The following is a 25,650-nucleotide window of genomic DNA, read 5'->3' on the forward strand; positions in this document are numbered from 1 at the left end:
TGCTTTAACCTCACTGCCCCAATCATTTACTAAGCTGAAAAGAAAATAGAGACAGTAAAATAAATGTTCAAAAATGAAAAAAAAAAGCTAGTAAGTATCAGGAGTGAGTAGCCTGTTATTGTAAGACAGAACAAAAGAAAAAAGAACTTTTCACCATGCTTACTGTACAATAGCTAGTCTCCAATATATGAAAGAGGAAATAATTCTGGAGCCACATTTTTAAAAGTACCCCACACTTTGCTAACTACAGCTTCAAGGGGGTGGCAGGTTACAGTGGATGAGCAATAGGGTTGTGAGTGTCCTGCATAGTGCAGGGGGTTGGACTAGATGACCCAGGAGGTCCCTTCCAACTCTATGATTCTATGACAGCTGATTGTTGACTTCAAATGAAGCAGTGGGCAAGCAGAATAAAATATTTGCTTTGCTCTCACTCTCTCTCTCTCTCTCTCTCTCTCTCTCTCTCTCATGCACACACACACACACACACACACACCAGAATTGTAAACTTTCCCAACTTTTTTCTCCTAGGAAATTTGAGATTAGCCTTGTTTATGAGTCATGGAGTCCGTAAACAACACAAGTTTTGAGAACATCACGAAGGAAGAGTGCCTTGAGGAGACGGCTACCGAGGAGCTGAGTTTATTGGCGCACCGACAGAATGATATTCCGGAAGCTTTGCAAGAGGTTAAAAGCCCCTTTGGGGGAGTAGCTGTGGAGAATGTAATGGAGAAACTCAAAGCAGGAACGAACGTCAAGGAAAAGCAAAGCAATGATTTCGACAGGCAGGGCTTGAAACGAAAGTCAGAGGGTGACGAAAGGCCAGCTCTGAGAAAAGAGGCACGCCTGGCAGAGGCGGAAACACAGGTCCTCACGCTGTTTCTCTCCCACATCCCTCTCAAAAGCCTCCTGGAAGTGGAAATGAAGCTGGTCTACTTGGATGAAGGTGATGTCACCTATGCGTTTGTGGAGTCTCAAGCCACCACTAGTGCACAAGTAACATTTCCAGGAGCTTTAAGCACAGAACCACTGGGGTTACCTGACATGAACGTCCTGCCCCAGATGGACAAGTGGCTTCAGGTGGCCTTGAAGGATGCCAGCACCTGCTACCGGCAGAAGAAGTATGCCATGGCAGCGGGACAGTTCCAGACTGCACTAGAGGTAAGAACATAGGTAATGGGTTTAAACTACAAGTACAACGATATAGGCTAGATATCAGGAAGAAATTTTTCACAGTCAGAGTAGTTCAGCAGTGGAATAGGCTGCCTAAGGAGGTGGTGAGCTCCCCCTCACTGGCAGTCTTCAAGCAAAGGTTGGATGCACACTTTTCTTGGATGCTTTAGGATCCTTAGGGCTGATCCTGCATTGAGCAGGGGGTTGGACTAGATGGCCTGTATGGCCCCTTCCAACTCTATGATTCCATGATTCTATGATAAGGGTGTAAGAAGAGCCTGGCTGGATCAGACTAGGATAGTCAAACTACGGCCCTCCAGATGTCCATGGACTACAGTTCCCATGAGCCCCTGCCAGCAAATGCTGGCAGGGGCTCATGGGAATTGTAGTCCATGTACATCTGGAGGGCCGCAGTTGGACTACCCCTGGACTATCCCGTCCGGGATCCTGTCTTACAGTGTGGCCAACCAGTTCCTTCAGAAGAGAGATTTCACAAAGCCAAACAAAAATATATTAGGCTAAGTAATGGAGGAAGCTAAAAATGCTGGCTGGCTAAAGGTTGCCAGCCATTAGGCAGAGCCTGGAAATTTCTCAAATTGCAACTGATCTCCGCACTATAGAAATAATTTAGTTAGAAGTCCGGCGTTGGAAACCATGAAATGCATGACCCCTCGGGGAGCGGAGGAAGGTGCTTTTCTTGCTTTGAAACCAGAAATATGGTCATCCCTGAGCAATTCTGATCCATGAAGCATGTTGCTCAGATCAGAAGTCAGGGGTTACGGCAACAGGGTCCTTCTGTGTAGTGTGTATGATTCTAGTTCAGAATCTTTCAAATCCTCCATATCTGGCACTGCTAGAGATCTGGCAACCTTACATGGAGATGGGGCCTCTGTGGAATCTTGTTCATCATCACAGTTGTCGTCAAGACATTTATATCTAGGGTTTGTTTTTTAAATAATTAAAATATTTACACCCCGCTTTTCCCCTTGTGTCTCAAGGTAGCTTGAACTTCAAGCCAAACTGACAGTTCAGGCCACTGGTTTAAGATAGGCAAGATAAATTCACATAAGATATAATCTCAAATAATGATCAGAGTGCTGCATTCGGATGCCATTACAGTTTCAGGGCCATCTTCAAGGGCAGTCCCACGTACATCATGTTACAGCACTCTAACCATCATGTTTGTTATTAGGTGTGAAGTCGTGTCTGACCCATCGCGGCCCCATGGACAATGATCCTCCAAGCCTTCCTGTCCTCTACCATTCCCCAGAGTCCATTTAAGTTTGCACCTACTGCTTCAGGGACTCCATCCAGCCACCTCATTCTCTGTCGACCCCTTCTTCTTTTGCCCTCGATCGCTCCCAGCATTAGGCTCTTCTCCAGGGAGTCCTTCCTTATCATGAGGTGGCCAAAGTATTTCAGTTTCATCTTCAGAATCTGGCCTTCTAAGGAGCAGTCAGGCCTGATCTCCTCTAGGACTGACCGGTTTGTTCGCCTTGCAGTCCAAGGGAATCGCTAGAGTCTTCTCCAGCACCAGAGTTCAAAAGCCTCAATTCTTTGACGCTCGGCCTTCCTTAGCAGGAGTCAGAAGTTTGCACCTACCAGGTGTGCGTTGACTGGAAGTCAGGGCTCCTGGCATTTACAGGAAAACCACTGTAATGTTATGCCCTGATTTCTTTGGTGCTGCCAAACAGATCTAATTATACTGGAAACCCCTTCTATCTTAACAACACAGCTCCTACTGTGCTGTGTCTCATAATAATCACATAATGGGCCAAGATTTAAGAGTAATCAGATTTTGGCTTCCCTGTCATGTTCCTATAACGCCGCTATAAAACTGACATAATCACAAAAAAGCACCCATTATTTAAACATCTTTATCAGATTGATATATGGCAGCTCTCTCCCATTTTCTCTGCATATATATATATTTATATTTTTAAAAATGAAAAATAACAGAAATTGGATTACCACTGCTGGGAACAGGCTATGATAAACTGTCTGCTCGTGCGCCGATTCAGCCCCAGCCACGCGCCAAGCTCTCTTACTCATCTGCAACTGGCTTGTTAAAATCTGCCGCGCTCAGAAGCCAAAGGCCAAGCGAAGGGCCGTCCTAGTGCCCACTGATGGACGGGCCTACAGAATTGTGATCTGTTTGGGTACCATCATCTGCAATCTCTGAGTGTTTTTGGATGTGGGAATGTGTCCAACCCTCCCCATCCGGACACACACATATAAATGGCATATAAATACCATGGAGATTGGAAAGATTCCTTTACCATCATCCAAACATGATGTCATTTAAAGAGTGGCAGTCTTCAAGCAAAGGTTGGATACACACTTTTCTTGGATGCTTTAGGCTGCTTAGGGCTGATCCTGCGTTGAGCAGGGGGTTGGACTAGATGGCCTGTCTGGCCTCTTCCAACTCTATGATTCTATGATTTTAAGAGTTGGATGCCATGATCATGAGCAACAGGCAGCAGGTGAGCACAGCAGTGGGCAGGTGGTCAGCTACATGTGAGATGAATGAAACTCCACATTAGATTGTTTGGGTTCAAAGAAAGAAATACCCAGGATTACTTTAGTGTCTAGGTCAGGGGTAGTCAACCTGTGGCCCTCCAGATGTCCATGGACTACAATTCCCATGAGCCCCTGCCAGCATTTGCTGGCAGGGGCTCATGTGAATTGTAGTCCATGGACATCTGGAGGACCACAGGTTGACTACCTCTGGTCTAGGTCATCTGTCTATCCATACCCCCCCCAATCATGTACATTATATCTCTCCTGACTGCATCACAGGGAGACATGAGGGAGAGAAGCATTTCCCCAGTGGTTTTTGTAGACCAACTGGCTGTTGGCTATTCTTTCCAGGCAGGATGGTAGAAGTGGGTAAGAGCAGTAGACTCTGATCTGGAGAACTGGGTTTGAGTCCTCACTTTCCCACGTGAAGCCTTTGGGTGACCTTGGGCCAGTCACAGTTTTCTCAGAGCACTCTCAGCCCCACCTATCACGGTGTCTGTTGTGGGGAGAGGGAAGGAAGGCAATTGTAAGCCGCTTTGAGACCCCTTCAGGTAGAGAAAAGGGGGATATAAAACCCTACTCTTCTTTGCTTTCCAAACTGTCCCTTGCTACTATTCTTCCACAACCATCTGATTACCGTCATATGAGTTATCTAACGATTGGTGCCTGAGTGTTCTCTTACTCCTCCTTTTCTGCATTATACCATAGGCAATTTATTTTGAATTGTAAGCTGCTTTAAATGCAAGGGCATAAAGGTGGCATATAAATTCAAAAGCCAACATTTCTCTTTGCCTCCCAAATTTCTTCATTTCTCTCCAGGGCCAGTCCACAAAGCAGAGTGAGGAATGTCCTCCTCTCGCACATTTTATTTCTTTGCATTTTACCAAGGAAAAGAGACGGGGATTCTTGCCTTCGGCTGCAGCCTCGTGTCCCTCATACTGTCTGGTTCTGGCCTTAGTGGATAAAACCAATGACCTTTGCTGCACTCCAAACGCTCAGATTTTTCTAGTTGGTAAATACTGCATAATGTTTAAGTGACTGCCAGCTGAAGTGTGTAGGATGTGAACAAGCCACTTCTGACATCTAGCCTACATTTTCAGCGTTTGACAATTAATCCCACAGGGAGGCGACATTTGAAAAGCCCTTGTGCTTTTTTTTTAGCACTTTTTAAAGCACAGCCAGGCTGCTGGGGACTTGGCATTTACAGCTGCGTGACCAGATTTCTTCTTCACACAGCAGCCCACAAAATGTTGCCATAAACCGTAGATCTGTGCCGCAGCCCCAGTCTCTCCCCCTCAAAAAGCAGGCTCGGGCCTACATCAGCCGACTGGATGTCATCTGAGATCCCTTGGTTACGGTTGTTCCCAGGAGTTTCTGAAAGGCTGCCATCTTGAAAAGCAACACAAAGATTTGGGCTCAGGTGCCAGAAGCTGCAAAAGATAACCACTGTTGAGAGTCCTTGGATAGGCCTGGGGTAGCAGGTTAAGGGTAAATTAGCTGATCCTACAAGTAGTTTATGTTACAAGGTAGAGAGTGTCTACTTGGTGTGCAAAGGCCCCTGTGAAAGTCTTCCATTGGAGATGTTGGAGAGTATTTGCCAGTCTAGGGTGTAAACTGCATGGAGCTTTTATTCCAACCCCAGATCGATTCAGTCCCTGCCCTCTACAAAGAATGCAATTTCCATTTGGATTTTGGGCGATTTAAATTTTCCTTCTGCAGCAAGAAAAATTGATCCGGAGTGGACCCTACCTTTATTGTGCCATATCTCAGAGTGCTTTTAATCCTCAATATCCGGATTGGGAAAGAAAACTCCGTGGTAGAGAACCTCTGATAGGCTACACCTAGTCATGTGACACGCTTGCCTTAAAGGAGAAGCCCCTAATTTCTCTCAACTTCTGTCAGTCCTGGATTTTTCCTCCCATCTCTGCCTTTTTTGATCTTCTCCCCCACCCCTCCATGAAAAGAAAGAGGCTCCCTGCCTGGCTCCACTCCCCCACCTTCAAGAAAAAAAAGCTTGGCTCTCCCCCCCTTTCTGAACTACCCTAACCATATGCAGAAGACTTTCCTGTTTCAATGGGGAGGGGAGGGGAGAGAAAGACCCGAGTTCAAAGCGATCTGAATTCAACAGGATTGACAATGGAACAAAGAAAGTAAGTGCAGACTCTGCCTAGGAATGCCAGACTCCAAGCAGGACCTGTGGACCCCCTGGAGGTACAGCTCATCTCCAGACTTCTCCTCTCCAAAGAGCACAAGTGCACATGAACATATGAAGCCTCCTTATTGACCATTTGTAGGGTCTACTCAGATTAGCAGCAGTTCTCCAGGTAAAGGTATTTCACAGCACCGATGAGCTGATCCTTTTCAACTGGAGATTTAGGAGATTGAGCTCGAGACCTTCTCCATGCCGAGTAGTTGCTCTCCCACTCAGCCACAGCCTCTCATGTACCAGACACAGGAGCACTCTAGGGATGCCACTTCCTCACTTCTAGGCAGGCAAACACCCAGCCGTGCTCCCCTTTCACCACCTGAGCTCAGCGAAGCAGCAAAGGGGAAACAGGGTTGGGGGTGTCCTGTTCAAGGACGAAATGTAACTTCCAAAGGAAAACCTGGAAGTGATGTCACTATGTTGAGGGTTGCTGCAGGAAGTGCATCAGTACCGTCTATACCAGAGAAATTAGTAAAATTCCTAGAACGTTGCAGGATGCAATGACGATAACGCAGTCAGGTCACCACCCAGAGGAGGTGTTGCTGCATTGCACAATGTCTTTTCCCCAGGCCCAGTTCCCCAAAAGTCTTCTGGGGGTTCCAGGGTTGTGGCTGGCCACTCTGGATGACTCTGGCATCGGAAATTCAGAGAGGAACCTGGACACCTCATAGCCTATAGCAGCTTTAACCGGACATTCGTATTCTTTGCACCAAGTGAGTGTTTACTGCAGGAGAGCCAGTGTTTTCCATTAACGTATCCTCGATTCCTTTTGCTTTTATAGTCCTTTCCTCCCACCCCAGTGCTCAGGTGGCCCACTTTAAGAGATCCTGCTCTTGAAAGATGCATCCTTGATTTGCACAGTTGCTTGCAGCTAATTCTCATTACCATAGGATCTCTGCTGTGTGAAACAGCTTAAAATGTGTATTTTGTCATTTTGGGTAATACAGTTCTCCCCGGAGGCTGTAAAATGGCCTACTTGTGTATGTGTGTGCGAGCGTGCGTGTACGCATGTGTGTGTGTTTATCAAACTATGTTCTCCGTCTGAGGTCCAGCATGTAATTAGCTGCTGTAATTTTTCCCGAGAGGCAATATTTCCTCAGTACCTAAACCCGAGAGAGGTGTTAGCTTCTCTTCTGAGTAAGCAGGCTCTCGCAGTCCTTAAGCAGGAAGCTCGCATGGCTCTGAAAATGCTTGATCTTTTCCTCTATAGTTTTAACATTGATTGCCAGGCCTCAGGTGGTGGCTGGAGATCTCCTGGGATTACCATTGATCTTCCGGCAACTGAGTTCAGTTCCCCTGGAAAAAACGTCTTCTTTGACTGTATAGCATTATACCCTCCTGAAATTTGCTCCTGAGATGCTGCCCTCCCCACAACCCTCCCACCCTACTGGTCAGGTGCTTAAGCCTTCCCCAAATCTTCAGGAATTTCTGAACTTGGAGCTGGCAGCTACGGATGCCAGTCCCCAGGAGAGACTTAGGAAATCCCCCAGTTTTGCAGCTCATCTCCAGACTACAGAGATCAGATCCCCTGGAGAAACCAGCTGCTTTGGAGGGTGGACTGCATAGCATGATACTCCATTGAGGTCCCTCCCCACCCACCCCCTGGCTCCACCCCCAACGTCTCCAGGTATTCTCCAACCCAGAGCAGGCAAGCTTATTGCCGAATGATCTCTGTTCTTGGATAAACCAGAACTCGGTGTTCAAATCATGGCTTCTCTCCGCAGGAAGCCCATGTTGCAACTTACATTTGCTCAGCAGGTCTTGCTCAGTGCCTTCTGTCCGTAGAAGCGACACAGCTTCTGCTAGGGCTTGTGCTTTCTCCACTGCAGTGCCTTTCTTTTATGCAACGCCAGAATATTTCATTCCTCCCGTGTCCCGCAACCCCTTAACTGGTGTTGCTAAAAGTGGACAGCAACTTGACTTTACATAAATACATAATAGGTGAGGTGAGGAACCTCTGCTTCAAGCCCTGGAGAGCCACGGCCAGTCAGGCAGACAATACTGAACTAGAGAGACCCGTAATCTGACTCAGTATGAGCCTGCTTCATGTGCTTGAATTGAGGCTGTAGTTTGGAGTGTTTTCGTGGCATATGTTGTCATAGGAACAGAACTAACAGAAGGTACCAGAAGGCAATGAAAGCAGCTTAAGGTTCTGCAACTTAATACTCACCAACTGAACACGTTGTGGTTGGTGACTATAGGACAGGCTTTTCGACCCAGGTTTCATGGGGTTCCTTGGCAACCCTGGAAAGGTTTCCCAAATGGGAAGGAGTTAATTAATTTTTGATCTGTTTTTAACATTTGTTAAACATTTATCAGGTGATATGTCCATATATTAGAGCCTCTTGTGGCGCAGAGTGGTAAGGCAGCAGACATGCAGTCTGAAAGCTCTGCCCATGAGGTTGGGAGTTCGATCCCAGCAGCCGGCTCAAGGTTGACTCAGCCTTCCATCCTTCTGAGGTTGGTAAAATGAGTACCCAGCATGCTGGGGGGTAAGTGGTAATGACTGGGGAAGGCACTGGCAAACCACCCCGTATTGAGTTTGCCATGAAAACGCTAGAGGGTGTCACCCCAAGGGTCAGACATGACTCGGTGCTTGCACAGGGGATACCTTTACCTTTATGTCCATATATGGTCATGTTGAACACCCCCCCCCCCAATGGCCAGTGTTGAGCCTTGAGGGGATGGGAAGGGGAGGGGACTCAAGTGGGCATGCCCATAGCTATGCTTTTCAACCATATTCTGCATGATTGCACCAGTTCTGAGGTATCTCTAAACCTGAAGAAAGTTTCAGGGGTATTTCCATGCTAAAAAAGTTGAGAATGGCTGCTATAGGTGTTACAACAAATGCGTGTCTGTAAGGACACCTGTCTAAATTTAGTTGTGGGGAATCAGCTAGTAGAGCCAGCAACAGGCAGCGTGGTGTAACGTGGGACCTTGTATTGCACATTTTACTGGGTAATTATGTCACTGAGATAGAACCAAAGAGTTTGATGGCCAGTAACGACTGTAGCCAGGTCCCAACAAAGAAATGGGTTGTTGAGACAAAGAAACTAGCTGCTGGGAATATGGGGAAATATTTCCTATCTAGAAGGGCTGATGGCCCATTTCTGGCAACTCCTGGATGATTGCTTGTGCCTGGGGATAGTGGTAAGGGAAAAGACAAAGACCAAATCTTGGATTAGATTTGGTGTTGAAAAAGAGTGGCCAGTTCCCTTTATGGGACAATGTGCTTGGCTGGCTGGAGGGGAGTCTTGGGTGGGGTGCCTTTGTCTCTCTGTACTTGCCAGGTGTGCTGACAAACTCCTCTTTTGTTTGCAAGCAAGTAGGTTGGGGGAAGCCTAACTCCCAAGTCCTGCTTCAGAGCAAGAAGTGGGTTTTAGTTGCTCTCCCATTATGCTTTGCAAGGCTTGACCTGGCTTTTCTCTCTCTGGTGCCAGGGTCTGCTCAGGAGTGTCAGGAAGGGTTGACATGGGTGTGCGAGCCTTTGATGGAGGGATGGCAGCTCACATAACATAGGCTGCTGAACCCCCTATGGGGACAGAGCATCCCCTGCTACTAGGCCCAGTTGCCCTCTGCTATTTCTTGTGACAGCAGAAGAAAAAATGAAAGCAAGAATGTCTGGCTTTATCATAGAGTTTCCAACATTTCCTAGAGCTACCCTTTGTCACTCCTGGATAGCTCTAGAATTCACCATGTACTCTATGGTAAGACTTTCTTGTAAATAAATGAGGCCTTTTTTTTTTTTTTAACTTCATTCTGGGATGCTGCCCTCCCACAACCCTCCCAATGTCTGGCAAATCTACTGGTCAGGTGCCCAACAACTCCCTTGTTTTGTAGTCTTAGACAGGCCTCAAAAGCTGGACGTTCATTGAGTCTAGAGTGGACTAACCACCATACATGGGTTACGGATGGTTCCAGGCCACAGGTGCCACAAGCACTGGATCTAGCTCGATGTCTAAGCTTCTCAATATAATCTCACTAGCTCTGGTGGTGCCAAAGGAAATATATAACATGCTTGCAGGTTAATCAGAAGAACAAATCTGTATAAGGCAGCGGGAGTTGATTAGGAGTTTATGACTTGATTTACTGGCCCTCTTATATTTTAAGTTGCCATATTTCCCTCCCACTTGTATTATACCATGGGCTCTGTAGTCTTAGAACTGCCTGAACAATCAATATTTCCCACGCCTGGTAATGCAAGTGAACGTCATCTCTGTTGCTTTAGTGATGGCAAGAAAAACAGAGCCGTTTCTAGATATAGCACGGCCGATTCCATGAGTAATGCAGCTTCTTCTAAGCCCCAACTGTTCTCAGAAGCCTCATATTTATTTACAGAACACCACATTTTGGGCAGACCTAGAATCATAGAATCATAAAATCATAGAGTTGGAAGGGGCCATACAGGCCATCTAGTCCAACCTCCTGCTCAATGCAGGATCAGCCCAAAGCATCCTAAAGCATCTACTCCAACCCCATGCTCAACTGTTACCCAAATTGCTTGGACACGTGTCCTAAAAACATGTATCTTTGAGCTTGTGGGGAATATTAGCTCAAATGCTGCGAGAGGGGGGTAACTTAGCGTTATCGGATCGTTACCTTTGTATACGAGGGTCGATTGAACCCGTAGGAACTCAAGGCAAACACAGATTTAAATGGTAAAATAGTAATATAAGCTTTTATTGAAAGGAAAATAACAAAAAGACACATAAATAGCTAACACACACATACAAGCAGTCATATAGAGAAGGGGGAGGAAGAGTGGAAGGCTTGATAGTTACCTGTCCGAGGAGTGGTGGGTCAGAGGAAGAAGCACGAACCAGCGTGGGAGGTCCAGGGTTGGAAGACACTCAGAGTGGCTGTGTGAAGCCACAGTTTTTATAGGATTTTGGGAAGGGGGCTATGTGACAAGGCTCAGGTAAGCATGTGCTGGAAGTTTCCAGGGTCCCCAGAGATTAGGACAATACCTGGCCAAGTGGGGGGTGATGGCCGTAAATGGATTTGGATAAAGGTATTAATGGCTCTGAGGAAGAGAGCCATCAGGTCTAGCTGGCAGGGTGTGGGGAGGAAATATCCCCTGGCAGAGGGGCCAAGTGTGAAAAATGTTGCAAGACAAAGGATTTTCCTAGGAGCCCTTAGGCAAACAGGAGGAAGCCAGTCCACTCACTTAGAAATACAATGGGGGGGGGGGGGGTGAGCTGATGCAAGCTTGAGTCCAGAGGCACCTCAGGGTCAGGCAAAGGCTGTCATTCCAAACCTAAGGCAAAGAGCAAGATTTCTAAGATGGAGTCTGGCCTGGCTTGGCTGACCCTAGCAGTGTCATGGCTTTAGCTTAAGCCTAGACTATTGTGGGGTGCCATTGGTTATAGAAGACAGTGTGCCAAGGCATAAGGCAGGGATCCTGCCATGCGTAACACAACCCATGCCCTAAGCATCCTAAAGCATCCAAGAAAAGTGTGTATCCAACCTTTGCTTGAAGACTGCCAGTGAGGGGGAGCTCACCACCTCCTTAGGCAGCCTATTCCACTGCTGGACTACTCTGACTGTGAAATTTTTTTTTCTGATATCTAGCCTATATCGTTGTACTTGTAGTTTAAACCCATTACTGCGCATCCTCTCCTCTGCAGCCAACGGAAACAGCATCCTGCCCTCCTCCAAGTGACACCCTTTCAAATACTTAAAGAGGGCTATCATGTCCCCTCTCAACCTTCTTTTCTCCAGGTTGAACATTCCCAAGTCCCTCAACCTATCTTCATAGGGCTTGGTCCCTTGGCCCCAGATCATCTTCGTCGCTCTCCTCTGTACCCTTTCAATTTTATCTATGTCCTTGAAGTGACCTTTTAAAGGTAGAATTTGATTGGCCTGCAAAACAATCCTGTGGTCTAGTTGAAAACTGCTGGGTGGCACAGTGGCCAATTGCCCAGACCTGGGTAGCCCAGGAGAGTTCAGTCCTGTCGGAAGCTAAGCAGGATCAATCCTGGTTATTCCTTGGATGGGAGACCACCAAGGAAATGTAAGGTTGCTGTGTTGAGGCAGCAAACACCTTTGAACATCTCACATGCTGAAAACTCTATGGCACGGGTAGTCAAACTGTGGCCCTCCAGATGTCCATGGATGACAATTCCCATGAGCCCCAGGTACATCTGGAGGGCTGCAATTTGACTGCCTCTGCTCTATGGGGTCACCATAAGTCAGCTGTGATGTCATTTTAAAAAATGGATCACTGTTTGCATATAACTGAGTTTTAAATCTTATTCGTAATGTTCCTAGTAGGGAGATCACACGGGAGGAGCTTATGGCATAGTTATTTCTCACGAAGATTCTTTTTCATGAGTGTGCAAATTGGGAAGGGGGGAGGGATGTGCTGGTGAACAGAAATGATACACAAGATGATGCCATGTTTAGAAGGTGAAAAGAGGCAGCGTCAGCACGGTTGCCAACTCAAGTGGGTAATTCTGGGTGAACTGTGGGCGGGCATTCATGCCATACAATCCATCTTCCAAAGCAGCCCTTGAAGATCAGCTGTTATTCCATAAGATCTCCAGGCCCCACCTGGAGCTTTGGCAACCCTGAGTGTCAGGGAATTGAAGAACCTGGTTGCCCCAGCAAGTGGGCCTCCACAGCTGCTCGCGAAATTCTTTTCAGCTGAAATGAAAGCAGTCTTATTTGGCTTGGCTGTGGCACCGGGAACGGTTAGCAAGATGTTGGGGGCAAGGCTCTCTTGACAGCCAATTAATTATACTGATAAAGATGGTATACAAATTCTAGAAAGGTTTCCTGGTGCCATAAATCTCTTCCAGAATTAAATTTTACACTCTGTTGTCCTGAAAATAATCTCCTCCAGGTCATTAAACAAACAAATGAAGTATGTTAATGGCTGGTATGTTCCTTTAAAGCCCGAGGAAGCGCTCCAGCAGGACGGCCGCCTGCCCCACGCCGGATATGGCGTTTGTCTCTGGGATGTGAAATGAAGATCTCAAATAAAGTGTGATTAATTCACTAGAGGGCCATAGAGATCTCTTTTCATGAGCTGGATTAATTCCATAACCCACAGATGGTCATTATGGGCTCTGCCGATGTGATTGTGAAATAAACATAAGTGTCACTCGGTTTAGGGGATATTTTTTTCCCCCCTTAATTATATTGCAGCCTTCATTTGAGCTTAACTCTAGGAAGGGATGTCTCGAATTCCAAAGGTTAAGATGCATGCTCCCCAATCCACAGGCTCTCACGACCTACAAAGGAGGATTCTGAATGCATGTGTTTCCCTAAACTTCTGTTGATAGCACTCTCAAACGCCTGGACAAAAAAAAATGTTCTGCTGTTTAAGGAGGGAAAAAAGAAAGAAACCTAGAGGTTTAGTGGAATGTCATTTATTAGGTGATCTTACTTCCCTCTGTATCATGTAAAGCAGGGGTAGTCAACCTGTGGTCCTCCAGATGTCCATGGACTACAATTCCCATGAGCCCCTGCCAGTTGACTACCCCTGCTCTAGAGAGTGGCAGACTGCCAGCTACATAACCCCTCAGTCTCTGACTTGTGTTTGCCTCAACACTCAGACTAGCAAGTCCCTCCCCACAGGTTCCACCCCTTTCAACCACGCCTATCAACATTAGTATACAGTTTTGCAGAGCAGGGATAGATAGCCACCCTTATGGCTCCTGGGACTTTAAGAATCTACAGATCAGGCCTGTCAGTCTTTCTTCCTTCCCTGAGGAGAAGGAAGAGGAATAGAAAAATCTGGCCAGTCAAGGATTCTTCCGGAGGGAACAATGTAACAGCTACCAAGGCCCAATTCAGCTACTGCCTCAATAAAGCCTTACCCCTCTATTTAGCATGCGTTGAGCAGGGGGTTGGACTAGATGGCCTGTATGGCCCCTTCCAGCTCTATGATTCTATGATTCTCCCCCCCCCCCCAACATCTAACATATGATTTAATGTACAACAGGGCATTTTGGTACCTTTTGTGCAGATAAACAGCTGTGTAATGGCAGCCAACGTGCCTTGTCTTCATGCATGTGTGAATGAGTGCACATCAACACATGAACCCCCCCCCCTCCTTTGCTTGGATGATTTGAGTGCCACAGGAATCAAGGGATAGGGGTGCAATTTTTAAAAACAATTTGATTGTGTTATAGCACAAGTACATTATTATGCATGCTCAGACAAAAAAAAGAGAGGGGGGGAGGCATGATGAGAGTTGGGACTTCTCTAAGGTGACCAGATTGTCCCACTTTTGGAGGGACATCTGGGGGCACCTGGCAAACTATACTTATGTTGAAATTAAAAATATATATATTACAATACTATTTTTGCATTCTATGCATTCTATGAAACTTTTTGTTGCTCCATATAGACCAAATTTTTAATCAAGACCCCCCCCCCCCCCCGGCCAATGGTGTCCCGCTTTACCAATATTAAAATCTGGTCACCTTAGACTTCTCACTCTCCCATAACTCATGCCTCATTTGGAGTCCTGACCAGTGATGGGAGAATATCACAGGTACAGAATAAAAGACGCGAATTTGGAGTCCGGTGCGGTGACAACACCCAGCACATCATAGCTGTGAGATCAGTCGGAGAAGTTGCAGATAAGTTTTAATCTTGGAGGATACTTGGCATAGCAACCTTAACTCTCAGTATGTGAGGGGGAAGGGCAGGGATGTGGTTCAGTTGGGAGAGCATCTGTTTTCTTTAAAATGAGCAACAAAATGTACTTTTGTCTCTAACACAAAGTTTTCAAAGTAGGGGGAGTTAATTGACAAACAAATCTTTTCTTAACAGAAGAAGACTGTGCTACCAATTATTTCTGAAAACTCAGACATAACACAAAAGCTAGGAAATGCAAACCGAGCCAAGCCAGCAGGCACTCTGGTGACAATCATTGTTCATTGTGTTGTTTGTAATACACAATGATTGTTATGCAGTATTTGCCAGCTTAGTTTGCATTTACTTACTATTGTGAGTTTGAATTTGAAGAATAATGGCTACAGCAACCTTAACCCTTGATAGAGGGATAGAGGAGCAGCTGAGGATCCATCAACTTTACAAGTCAGAAATCCCAGGTTGGATCACTGGCATCTCCATTTATAAGTATCAGAAGAGAAGCTGGTTTTCATACCCAGTATCTGTCTCCCGTAAGGGCTCTCAAAGCAGCTTACAATTCGACATTCTTTTCCTCTCCCTTGGCTTGCAGGTTGGGCTTGGAGGGTTCTGAAAGAACTGGGGCTGACCCAAGATCACCCAGCAGGCTTCATGGGGAAGAATGGGGAATCAAACCAGGGCCTATTCTGCACATAATAGATAATGCACTTTCAAGCCACTTAAGAAGTAGATTTTCCTGTTCTGCACAGGAAAATCCAGCTGCCAAAGCACATTGAAAGTGCATTATCCTACGTGTGCAGAATGGGCTCTGGTTCTCTGGATTAGAGAATGCTGCTCTTAACCACTACACCACACTGGCTCTCAGAAAGTATCCGAATGTAGGCGATGGGAGGGACTTCTACCTGAGACCCTGGTGAGCAGCTGCCAATCAGTATAAACAATACTGACCTTGACGGACCAATGAACTAGCTCAGTATAAGGCAAGGTCATGTGTTTGCATGGCGTTTTGTCAACTAAGACTACAGTTGCAAACCTATTGAATGCAAAACGGATTTAGAGCCCAGCGGCTCCATTAAAGCCAGCAAAGCTTTATTCAAGGTATGAGCTTTTGTGTTGGTCTTAAAAGGTGCCACCAGAGTCTAAATTTGTTCTGCTGCTTCAGACCAACACGGCTTCTTGCTCGAACCTATTGAATGAGACGTGATTTATGTGTTTGTATGTATTATTATACTTCTGCTTCTCTATTATTATTGTTATTATTATAACTAATGTCACAAGAGAGAAATGTGTTAACGTACAACACAGAGGACTATAAAATAGGTCAATACCAGAGCAGCTTACATATATATTTTTTAAATTTATTATATTTATATATTGCGCTCCCCTTGCAGCTCAGGGCAGTTTACAAAGAACGTGAAAACCATACGAGATGTACAATATAGGTTTGTTAACTACAACAGTTAATAATAACAGTGGTCACAGCAATAACATCACTGATCACGGATGATAACTGAACACTAGGGCTCTCGCAATTTGTTGCCGGTCCCACTCATCACGCCGGCCACACGCTTGACTTGATTTTCGGTGCCGGGATAGAGGTGGTTCTGGAGCCAGCTTTGGCCGTGCCATGGTCAGACCACTATGCCCTGCGGGCCCGGCTTGTGATGCCACCCCCTCCCCAGTTGGGCGGCGGGCGCACTTTTGCCCGCCTGCGGAGACTCATGGATCCAATTGGTTTCCGGAATGCTCTGCGGGACCCGATGCCTCCTGGCAACTCACTGGCGGCGTTAGTAGAGGACTGGCAGTCCCGTCTGACAGCCGCTATAGATGAGATTGCCCCTAAGCGTCCTCTCTGCCCTCGACTCAAACGGGCCCCCTGGTACACGGGGGTGCTCCGGGAAAAGAAGAGGGAGGTGAGACGACTAGAGCGAGTGTGGCGGAAGACTCGCGACGAAGCTGCAAGAACATCTTATCGCACGCTTATGAGGGCGTATGAGATGGCGGTGAAAGTGGCGAAGCGAGAGTTCTTCGCCATGGAAATCGCGTCCGCAAGCTCTCGCCCGGCCCAATTATTTAGGGTAGTTAGATCCCTTACCGCCCTTCAGGGGCGCCAAAATATTAGTCAATTGGCACTTGGCTGCGAGGCATTAGCGAGCTTTTTTGCGGATAAAGTCTTGTCGCTTCGCCATGACCTTCCTGTCACAATTAATACAGTAAATGAACTGGAGACCTGTTGGCCGTCTTTGGCAGCGAGGTTTGATGGCTTCAGACGGCTCTCTTCTTCCGAAGTGGACAAGTTGCTGGGGTCGGTCAGGGCGACCACCTGCCCCCTTGATCCCTGTCCCTCTTGGCTTCTCAAGGGGAGCGGAGAGGGGATAGGAGGCCAACTCAGGGATATTATCAACCTTTCCCTGAGTTCCGGGGAATTCCCCGAGCGGCTGAAGGAGGCAGTGGTTCACCCTCTCCTGAAAAAATCAACGATGGACCCGCAGGACCCTGCCAACTACCGCCCGGTGTCACACCTAGCGTTCCTGGGCAAGGTGGTGGAAAGGGCTGCGGCGGACCAGCTCCTAGCTTTCTTGGATGAAACTTCGGCACTCGATCCATATCAGTCTGGCTTCCGTCCTGGCCACGGGGTGGAGACGGTGTTGGTCGCTTTGCTGGATGATCTCCGTCGCCAGCTGGATAGAGGCGGGTCAGCCGTGCTGGTCCTTCTGGATCTGTCGGCTGCTTTCGACACCGTGGACCATGAGATATTGGGCCACCGCCTCGCCGGTACGGGGATACGGGGTACAGCCTTGCGCTGGATACGCTCCTTCCTCCAGAACCGGACCCAGAGGGTTGCAGTGGGGGATGAGCTCTCGCGCCCTTATGGACTCCCTTGTGGGGTCCCACAGGGCGCGGTTCTCTCCCCCACACTATTTAACATCTTCATGCGCCCTCTGGCCCAGCTGGTACGGAGTTTTGGGTTGGGCTGCCATCAGTACGCTGATGACACCCAGCTCTATCTCCTCATGGACGGCCACCCAGACTCCCCCCCGGAACCATTCGCCAGATGTTTGGAAGCAGTGACAGAATGGTTTGAGCAGAGTCGCCTGAAACTCAACCCCTCCAAGACGGAGGTCCTGTGGCTGGGAAGTAGGGGGCGGGAACAGGAAGTGCATTTACCCACCCTGGCAGGGGCGCATCTTACCATCGCGTCCCAGGCTAGAAACTTGGGTGTGACCATTGATGCCTCCCTGACTATGGAGGCGCAGGTCAGGAAAGTAGCCGGCCAGGCATTTTTCCATCTTCGCCAAGCCCGGCTACTAGCGCCCTACCTGTCCCCCGAACACCTGGCCACTGTGATCCATGCAACGGTCACCTCCAGATTCGATTTCTGTAACTCGCTCTACGCGGGCCTACCCCTGTCTCTGATCCGGAAACTCCAGCTGGTACAAAATGCAGCCGCTAGGGTCCTCACCGGCACACATTGGAGGGCCCACATCCAGCCTGTGCTGAGGCAGCTGCACTGGTTACCAATTGCTGTCCGGATCCGGTTCAAGGTTCTGGTTCTAACCTTTAAGGCTTTACGCGGGCTGGGACCCACATACCTGAGGGACCGCCTAGTGCCCTATGCCCCCCGCAGGGCTCTGCGCTCTGCGAGTGAGAATCTTCTGGTCGTTCCCGGCCCTAGGGTAGCACGCCTAGCCTCGACCAGGGCCAGGGCCTTTTCGGTCCTGGCCCCCACCTGGTGGAATGAGCTCCCGGGTGAGCTGCGGGCCCTGCGGGACCCTTTAACGTTCCGCAGGGCCTGCAAGACGGAGCTCTTCCGCCAGGTCTATGGTTGAGGCTGGGGCTGCCGGGGTACATCGACTGCTCGCCCTCGGGCTTCCTGAACATCGTTGACCTCCTTCTCCTCCACCCCCCCTTTTTTAGGAATGGGGGTAGGAAGGGGATCTTATTATTGTGCTGCCATGTTGTGACATTTTAAAGTCTTTTAATGGGAGTTTTAATGGTTTTTTTAAGACATTGTAACCCGCCGCGAGCCATTTGGGAGTGGCGGGAAATAAATCGAAATAATAATAATAATAATAATAATAATAATAATAATAATAATAATAATAATAATAATAATAATAATAATAATAATAATAATATTACATCGACTGCAACCCCGCAGAGGGTATATCTGAAGGGGGAGGTGTAAAATTTGACACCATAATGCCTGTTGATGAGATCCTATCACACAGGTGGGCACCAGAGGCGATCCTTCTGAGATGTAGGTCTCAAGCCATGATGTTCGAAGTTTAAAACTGGCTCCCAGATTGATCCTGAGCAGAAAAATTCTGCAGTTAGCTGAAGCTTTCGAGTTGCCTTCAAGGGCAGGCCCCCATAGAGCCTATTGTAGTATTCAAGTCTGGAGGTCACTGATGGAAAGCAACAACAACAACACCTGCCCTGAAAGCAGAGTGCATGTAATTCGATAACTGTGTTGAAAAACAGACGTAACACAGGGCTCCTGGTGTGAGGCATTCAGCTATAAAGAGCCACCATTGCTGGAACATGAAATAAAGCAAAACATCCTACTCTATGAACACGTAAGCACCAAGTCAGGCTTTTGGTGCATCAAAGTCAGTATTGCTCGCTCAGTCTGGCCACGGCTCTCCAGGGTCTCGGGCTGAGGTCTTTTCACATCACCTCCTCCTCTATCCTTTTAACTGCAGATGCCAGGGACTGAACCTGGGACCTTGTCATGCCAAGCAGGTGTCTTGCCAGAGGGCAAATGGTCTTTTCCAACAGCATTCTGAAAGATGCTCTGCCCCTGGAAAAAGCACCACCAACGGAGGTGGGGGCAGGGGGGATGTTCGGACGGGCCCTGAAACATTAAGCGTGTTACAGTTAAAGCTGCCTAAATGAATATTTGATTTTTTAAAAAACGAAATGCGAAACCATGTATTATCACCATGGTACCATCATAATATTTTAGACTACGAAGCTAGGAATTGATTTCCTCCCTCCTCTTCCTTCACTGCTACTTATTCTCCTTTATTGCTTTAGTCGGTTTAAGGGGGGGGGGTGGAATCAGCAATGTTAATTTTAGAGAGCTTAGTTCAATTGTGCAACGGAGTCAGATTGGTAGATCACCTTCCACTGCCACCCACCTGCAATTCCACAGCTGAATTTGGAATTTATCCTTTTCATTATTTGAGGTACATGCATCACCCCTGGCAGAACAATGTGGTCATTGGTCCACCAGGAATCCTACTTACATGAACTGCAGTTGTTTACCTGGATTCACAAGTGGCATCTCTCTCCCCCTCCCCCTCTCCATATGTGTACATGTGTCAAAGGAACATCATGTCGCTCCTTGCAACCACGTACTCAGGTGCCCCCACAACTCTCCCTTAAAGAAATGCAGAGAACAGATTGTGCATTGGGTTATTTTAACTGTGTTGATAGTCTCTCTAAAGCTCAGAGATATTTCCCTGCTGCTCTGGAAAGGACTAATTAATGAATAATTCCTAACTTACCCCGCAAGATGTCATTTATACTTCATATAAAGGCTTCGGCGACTGGCGCAGGAGTTGTTGTTGGGCTGTTAAAAGAGGGAAGGGATTCTGAGTAAAGCCAAGGGCAGTTCCAGAGGAATATTATACTGCAAAATAAATGCCATGATGTTGCATGGCGTCTCCACATCACACATGAGGCCTTGATCTTGAGTACCTTCGGTAAATAAATCATGTTTTCCTAGCCCCAAAATAGGGTTTCCAGGCTGTGCAACCATCTCGTACCTGGGCCCATTCTGCACACATAGGATAATGCCCTTTCAATGTGCTTTGGCAGCTGGATGTTCCTGTGCAGAACAGGAAAATGCACTTCTAAAGTGCATTGAAAGTGCATTATCTATTAAGTGCAGACTAGGCCCTGGAGACTGATAGGAAGTTTGGGAGTGGGAACATGGTGGGGGGACCACAATGCCACAGGGTCATTTCTGGTGAAAACCTGTAAGTGAATAAGATAGCTCTGAGATTTGCTGGAAACTGTTGTTTTGACATAGAGTTTCTGGAGATTCATCAGGCTATTCAGTGTCACTTCCAGAGTTTCACCAGAAATGACAGCAGTGCAAACCATTCCACCTTAAAAAGAAATTTCTCCTGAGGCCACTTGGAGAAGCCAAACGAAGAACACCAGTTGAGCCCACAAAGCAGAAAAAGACCTTTTGCATTCGTGTGACTCTTCATAGTACTTTCTAAGACCGCCGTCATCCTTCCTTGTTTCTTCATTTGCCACTTGGAACAGTGGCAGCCAATGGGACGTGGGGGAAGGGGATCTCCCGCCCCCATTAAGGGAATGGCAGCCCTGCCCAGAAAGTGTGGGAACAAGATGGTGTGTGTACTTCCTCTTAGGATACTCTTTGAGAGGTTCAGAAATTTATCCAGAGAAGCACTACCAGGATACTACAATTGCACACATTTGTGGTGCTTTCCTGTGCATGGTTGCTCTGGCCTGCACCATGCTCTTGAATTTGCATTCACTGAGCTACCTCTCCCTGCATGTTTTCTGCCCTCATGCTTTCTGAATCCCACAGGCTATCACTTATAAACCAGGCCAGAAGCATAATATTAACATTTTACAATTTAAATTTTAAAAATCTTAGTTCTAAATTATTAAAACGGCATTGTCTTAAAAATAAAACAACCTACAAACTACATCAAAGCAACAACACTGCCGATCGTCTGATGCCCTTGCTTCTTGCAAAGAAGAGAATGGAAAACAATATATAAAAATAACATTGACCAGGTAGTGGTTTTGGATAGGATAAGGCAGGGAGGCCAAGTAGAATTTTGGTGTTCTTCTACGCCAGGGGTAGTCAACCTATGGTCCTCAAGATGTTCATTGACTACAATTCCCATGAGCCCCTGCCAGCATTTGCTGGCAGGGGCTCATGGGAATTGTAGTCCATGGATATCTGGAGGACCACAGGTTGACTACCCCTGCTCTAGAGAGTGGCAGACAATAAAATGGTTACTATTGAATTTTCATGTCCAATCTGAAAGACTACTAAAGAACTTGTAATGACCCCAAGGCGTTGGTGACCAATTTTCCAAGCCCATGTTTGATGATCAATAAATGGAAGCGGAGAGCCAGAGCAGACTCATGGCTAAAGTGTTGGAATAAAAATATGCAGACCTGCTGGTTTCAAAGCCCCACTCTGCTGTGAAGCTCACCAGGGGTAGACCTTAGGCCAGTGATGCTCTCTTAACCCAGTGTACTTCACAGGATAGTTGTGAGGATAAAATGAAGAATGGAAAACCATACAAATCATCCTGAGTTCCTTGGAGGAAGAGCAGAGCAGAGCTGAATTGATAAATGTATCATTATATCTAATTCGCCATATCCAAGGGCTCTAAGGCATCTTCAGGGGAAGACCTTTGCCTCCTTGCTCTGTTGTTGGACCTCCAGAGTAATTGGTTGGCCCCTGTGTGAGGTAGGATGTTCAACTAGATGAACCACTGGCCTGATCTAGCAGGGCTTTTAATAGCCAGCTCATGTACCACAAATCTTCCTGTTCAGTTTTACTGCAGTTTTGTATCTTTAATGTCTCAGCAGCTTCCCATCTGAATTTGTGTTCATGGTTGGTTTTATGTGTCCAATTAGTGACCACTGGCTGTCGAAAAGCGAGGGCCAGATGCCCATTTGGACACTATGGTTATTATTTGTTTAATCCCTTCATTGGGACTGCATGGATGCTATGTTATCTGATGTCTACCAATCCCCCTCAGTGAAATAGTTATGTCCTTGTGGGAAACACAGTTTATTGTAGGCAGAGTTCCTGCCAGGCCACATCAGCCACTTTGGGAAGGACTGCAATAAGGACATAAGAAGAGCTCTGCTGGAATAGACAAGTGGTCCATCTAGTCCAGCATCCTATTTTATAGGGTGGCCAATAAACAGGGCATAGAAGACAAGGCCTCCCTCTGATGGTGCTTCATAGCACTAACAGGGGATTATCAATGTGGAATTAAATTGACATGAGATGTAAAGAGGGACTGACGCAGTGATGGGAAGCTTAAAGCTTTAAAAAGTTTTTCTCTTTAATACTTTAGTGAACAAAGCTGGGGTGGGGGACCATTTTGGCAGTCTCCAGAAGCCAAACATTAACATGGTGGCTGAATCACATGGACCTTCTGTGAATCACCAAGCTTGGGATTGATCCATTTGGAGGACAAAGTGCAATCCACACAAGACAGGCTCTAAAAAACTGCCAAGATCATGACCAGTGTGCAGGATCAAACTAAAGAATCATAAAGAGAAAACCACACAAATTTGCAAGGAAGGGCCAGAAATTTGTGTCAATGTACAACCATGCTATTGCATTGGTGAAAATGCTCCCCCTTTTTTCCAATTTAGTGGCACAAGACTAGAAAAGATCTCCAGAGCTTCTGCCAGAGGCCCGGCAGAAGGCTCAGGACGGGGGCGGGAGGCTTTGCGGCCTACTGCCGGGCCCAGGAGCAGGCTCGGCTGCCCCAGGGCCCAGCAGAAGGCTCGGGACGGGGGCGGGAGGCTTTGCGGCCTACTGCCGGGCCCAAGGGCAGGCTCGGCTGCCCCAGGGCCCGGCAGAAGGCTCGGGACGGTGGCGGGAGGCTTTGCGGCCTACTGCCGGGCCCAGGGGCAGGCTCGGCTGCCCCAGGGCCCGGCAGAAGGCTCGGGACGGGGGTGGCGGGCTCCGCGGCCTACTGCCGGGCCTAGGAGCAGGCTCAGCTGCTCCAGGGCCTGGCAGAAGGCTCGGGACTTCGGGAGTGGGCTTTGTGGCCTTCTGGCGGGCCCAAGGGCAGGCGAGCCTGCCCCAGGGCCCGGCAGAAGGCTCCCTGGGCGAGGGGAAGCCAGCCGGAGGACTTACCGCTGGGGAAGGCTTCTTCCTCTGAGCGGCAACTCCCCGGCCGGCCCAGGCGAGGCTGGGCCAACCAGCCAATGGGGAGCCGCGCTTTGCGCGGCTCCCCATTGGCTGCTTGGCCCTCGAGTGACACTCGGAGGGCCCAATCAGGAGCCGCTTCGCGGCTCCTGATTGGGCCCTCCGAGTTTTTATCCCGGACAGGGCCCGCCCTAACTCCTCCCCACTTGCCCTTACTCCTTTATTCCTCCCGCTCATCCGGAGCGGGGGGAGGGTTAAAGATGGGGCTTTGCAGCTGGTTGTCAGTTTCAAAAAGCATTCTGGTCAGTTTCAACATCGCTTCCCCCTCCCAGCTTGGCCTGTGTTCCTTTGTGCTCCCTTTCATTCAGTGAACTAAAGCGAAAATGCATGTGCAAAACCTGGACTACAAGGATTTAAATGGAAGGCGCATGGAAAAAAAATAAAAAATTTGGATGCCACTGCTTACATGTCACAAGTGATGTCCGACCCCGATTTAGAAAAGTCAATTTTAAAAAAATTGTAGCTGCAGAGTAAATAAAGGAACGGTGCGCAGGGCGGGCACAGAACCCGAAGTCAAGATTAAAGGCTTACGGCTCGGGAAATCTGCCGTAAAATGTGTGTGCGTAATGGGCCTTAGTGATTCACACAGAGAACTCAGTGACAGGACACGGTAACAGCTGTTACTAGAGCCATTTGTTATTTTACAGTGTCAAAGGAGGAACAATGGCAAGACAAGTATAAAAACTGGCATGGGAGGGGGAAGCAGGAAGAGATGCTCTTGAAAGGGATACAATGGGCAGTAGGGGGGAGGACGCACTGAGGGGTTTGGGCTCTATTCAGGATAGGGTGTTTTTCTTCCTTCTTTTTTGTGTGTTTGATTGCTTGCTCATAATGCATTTGAGATTGCTAGCTTTCTGCTGCTGAGCAGTGACAGCAGCGTTTTGGAACAATGCTCCCCATGTTGCCTGTGTATATTACGGCGCGGCTTAAGTGGTGGAGGAGGAGGAGGAGGAGCGCTGGTTGTGCACCTAACAGCAACTGGGGTGGAGGTGGGGGAGGAACAACAACACAGCGTGCCAATTCCAGCGTGAAACACTGTGGATTGCATCCGAGGACAACAGCATGAGTAGAAAAGTGTCACTGTGACTTTCTCCTTCGTGGTCTTTTGTATGTTACACTGATGGGATCTCAGATGTGGGCCAGGATGCCATTCGGAATCCACTCAGCTAATCTTGAAGGGAGCTTCTTCAGCCCTAGCCAGACCCAGTCCACAGCAACGGGCTGAATGGGCATGCCCAAAGTGGGTGGCTGCACTTCCCGCTGACTGCTCCTTCTGCCTTCACAGTGAAAGCACCTCTCTCTTCAGAGATCTTTTCACAAACTTAAAAAAAAAATCCCCCCTTCCCCTGCCCCTCTTTTCTGGTGCTTTCATTCATACTGTGAAGGAGCTTCTGGAGGGAAGTGGCCTAGAATTCACCCTAATTGTCCTGGACTTCATTCCATTATTTATTTACTCATTTGAAAGGGTCACCTGTCCCCCTGCCAGATGCTGAAGTTGGGTTTTGTTTTTGAGGGAGCAATCCTATACATACTTAGGAGGAATGGGGGTGGGGGGATTCAGGGGAATCTCCTTGTTGGTCCGAGGCAGCAGAGTCCAAGGACAGCTTTAAGTTCAAAAAAGTTTGATTCAAGATATGATTCCATCTTTAACCACTCCTCGCGGAGCGGAATAAATAAAGCCGTAAGGGCCCTGAAGGTGGGCCCTGTCCGGGATGAGGAAGGGTGCCGATAGGCCCCTTCCCCTGGACTGACAAGCGGAAGGCCCAATCGGGAGGCGCAAAGCGCCTCCCAATTGGCCTCTCTGCTTGTCAGTCCACCCCAAGCTGCCAATCAGCAGCCACGCGCAGCGCGGCTACTGATTGGCTGCTTGCCCGGCCAACAACCAAATGGGAGGCGCGAAGCGCCTCCCAACCCACCCCACCCCCCACCAGAGATTTCCTTCGCTCCACGGCGGCCATTACTTTGCTGGCCACCGGGAGCAGAGGTAGGCTCCCTGGACCCCGCCTCGACAACGGCTCCCCAGACCCTGGGGAGCCCGCTGGCCGGCTCGCTGAGCCACCCAGCACCCTCCCCGGGGCCTGGGGAGTGTTTTCCAAACTCGCACGCCACCTCACATGCCACCTCGCATGCCCCGGGGCTTGGGGAACGTATTAAAACCTCCACGCTGCCTTAAAATGCTCCCCAAGCCCCGGGG

General features: G+C 48.1%; 1 protein-coding gene and 1 long non-coding RNA gene across 4 annotated transcripts in view; one reads left to right on the top strand and one right to left on the bottom strand.

Annotated features, from left to right (window-relative positions):
* Positions 1-25,650, top strand: part of SPATA16 (spermatogenesis associated 16) — a 178,946-nt gene that overhangs the window by 20,706 nt on the left and 132,590 nt on the right. For all 3 annotated transcript variants that reach the window (XM_077348379.1, XM_077348380.1, XM_077348381.1), the window contains exon 2: positions 529-1,158. In XM_077348379.1, the coding sequence (XP_077204494.1) occupies positions 559-1,158 (600 nt within the window). In that variant the 5' untranslated portion in view covers positions 529-558. The remainder of the gene's footprint in view (positions 1-528; positions 1,159-25,650) is intronic.
* On the bottom strand, positions 19,315-23,473 carry LOC143842767 (uncharacterized). The gene is made up of 3 exons (XR_013233348.1): positions 23,385-23,473; positions 20,014-20,078; positions 19,315-19,358 (listed from the first exon to the last, which is right to left on the bottom strand). It is a non-coding gene; the product is annotated as an uncharacterized LOC143842767 (long non-coding RNA).

The sequence above is a fragment of the Paroedura picta genome, chromosome 8, assembly GCF_049243985.1.
Source record: "Paroedura picta isolate Pp20150507F chromosome 8, Ppicta_v3.0, whole genome shotgun sequence".
NCBI classification, from domain to species: domain Eukaryota; kingdom Metazoa; phylum Chordata; class Lepidosauria; order Squamata; family Gekkonidae; genus Paroedura; species Paroedura picta.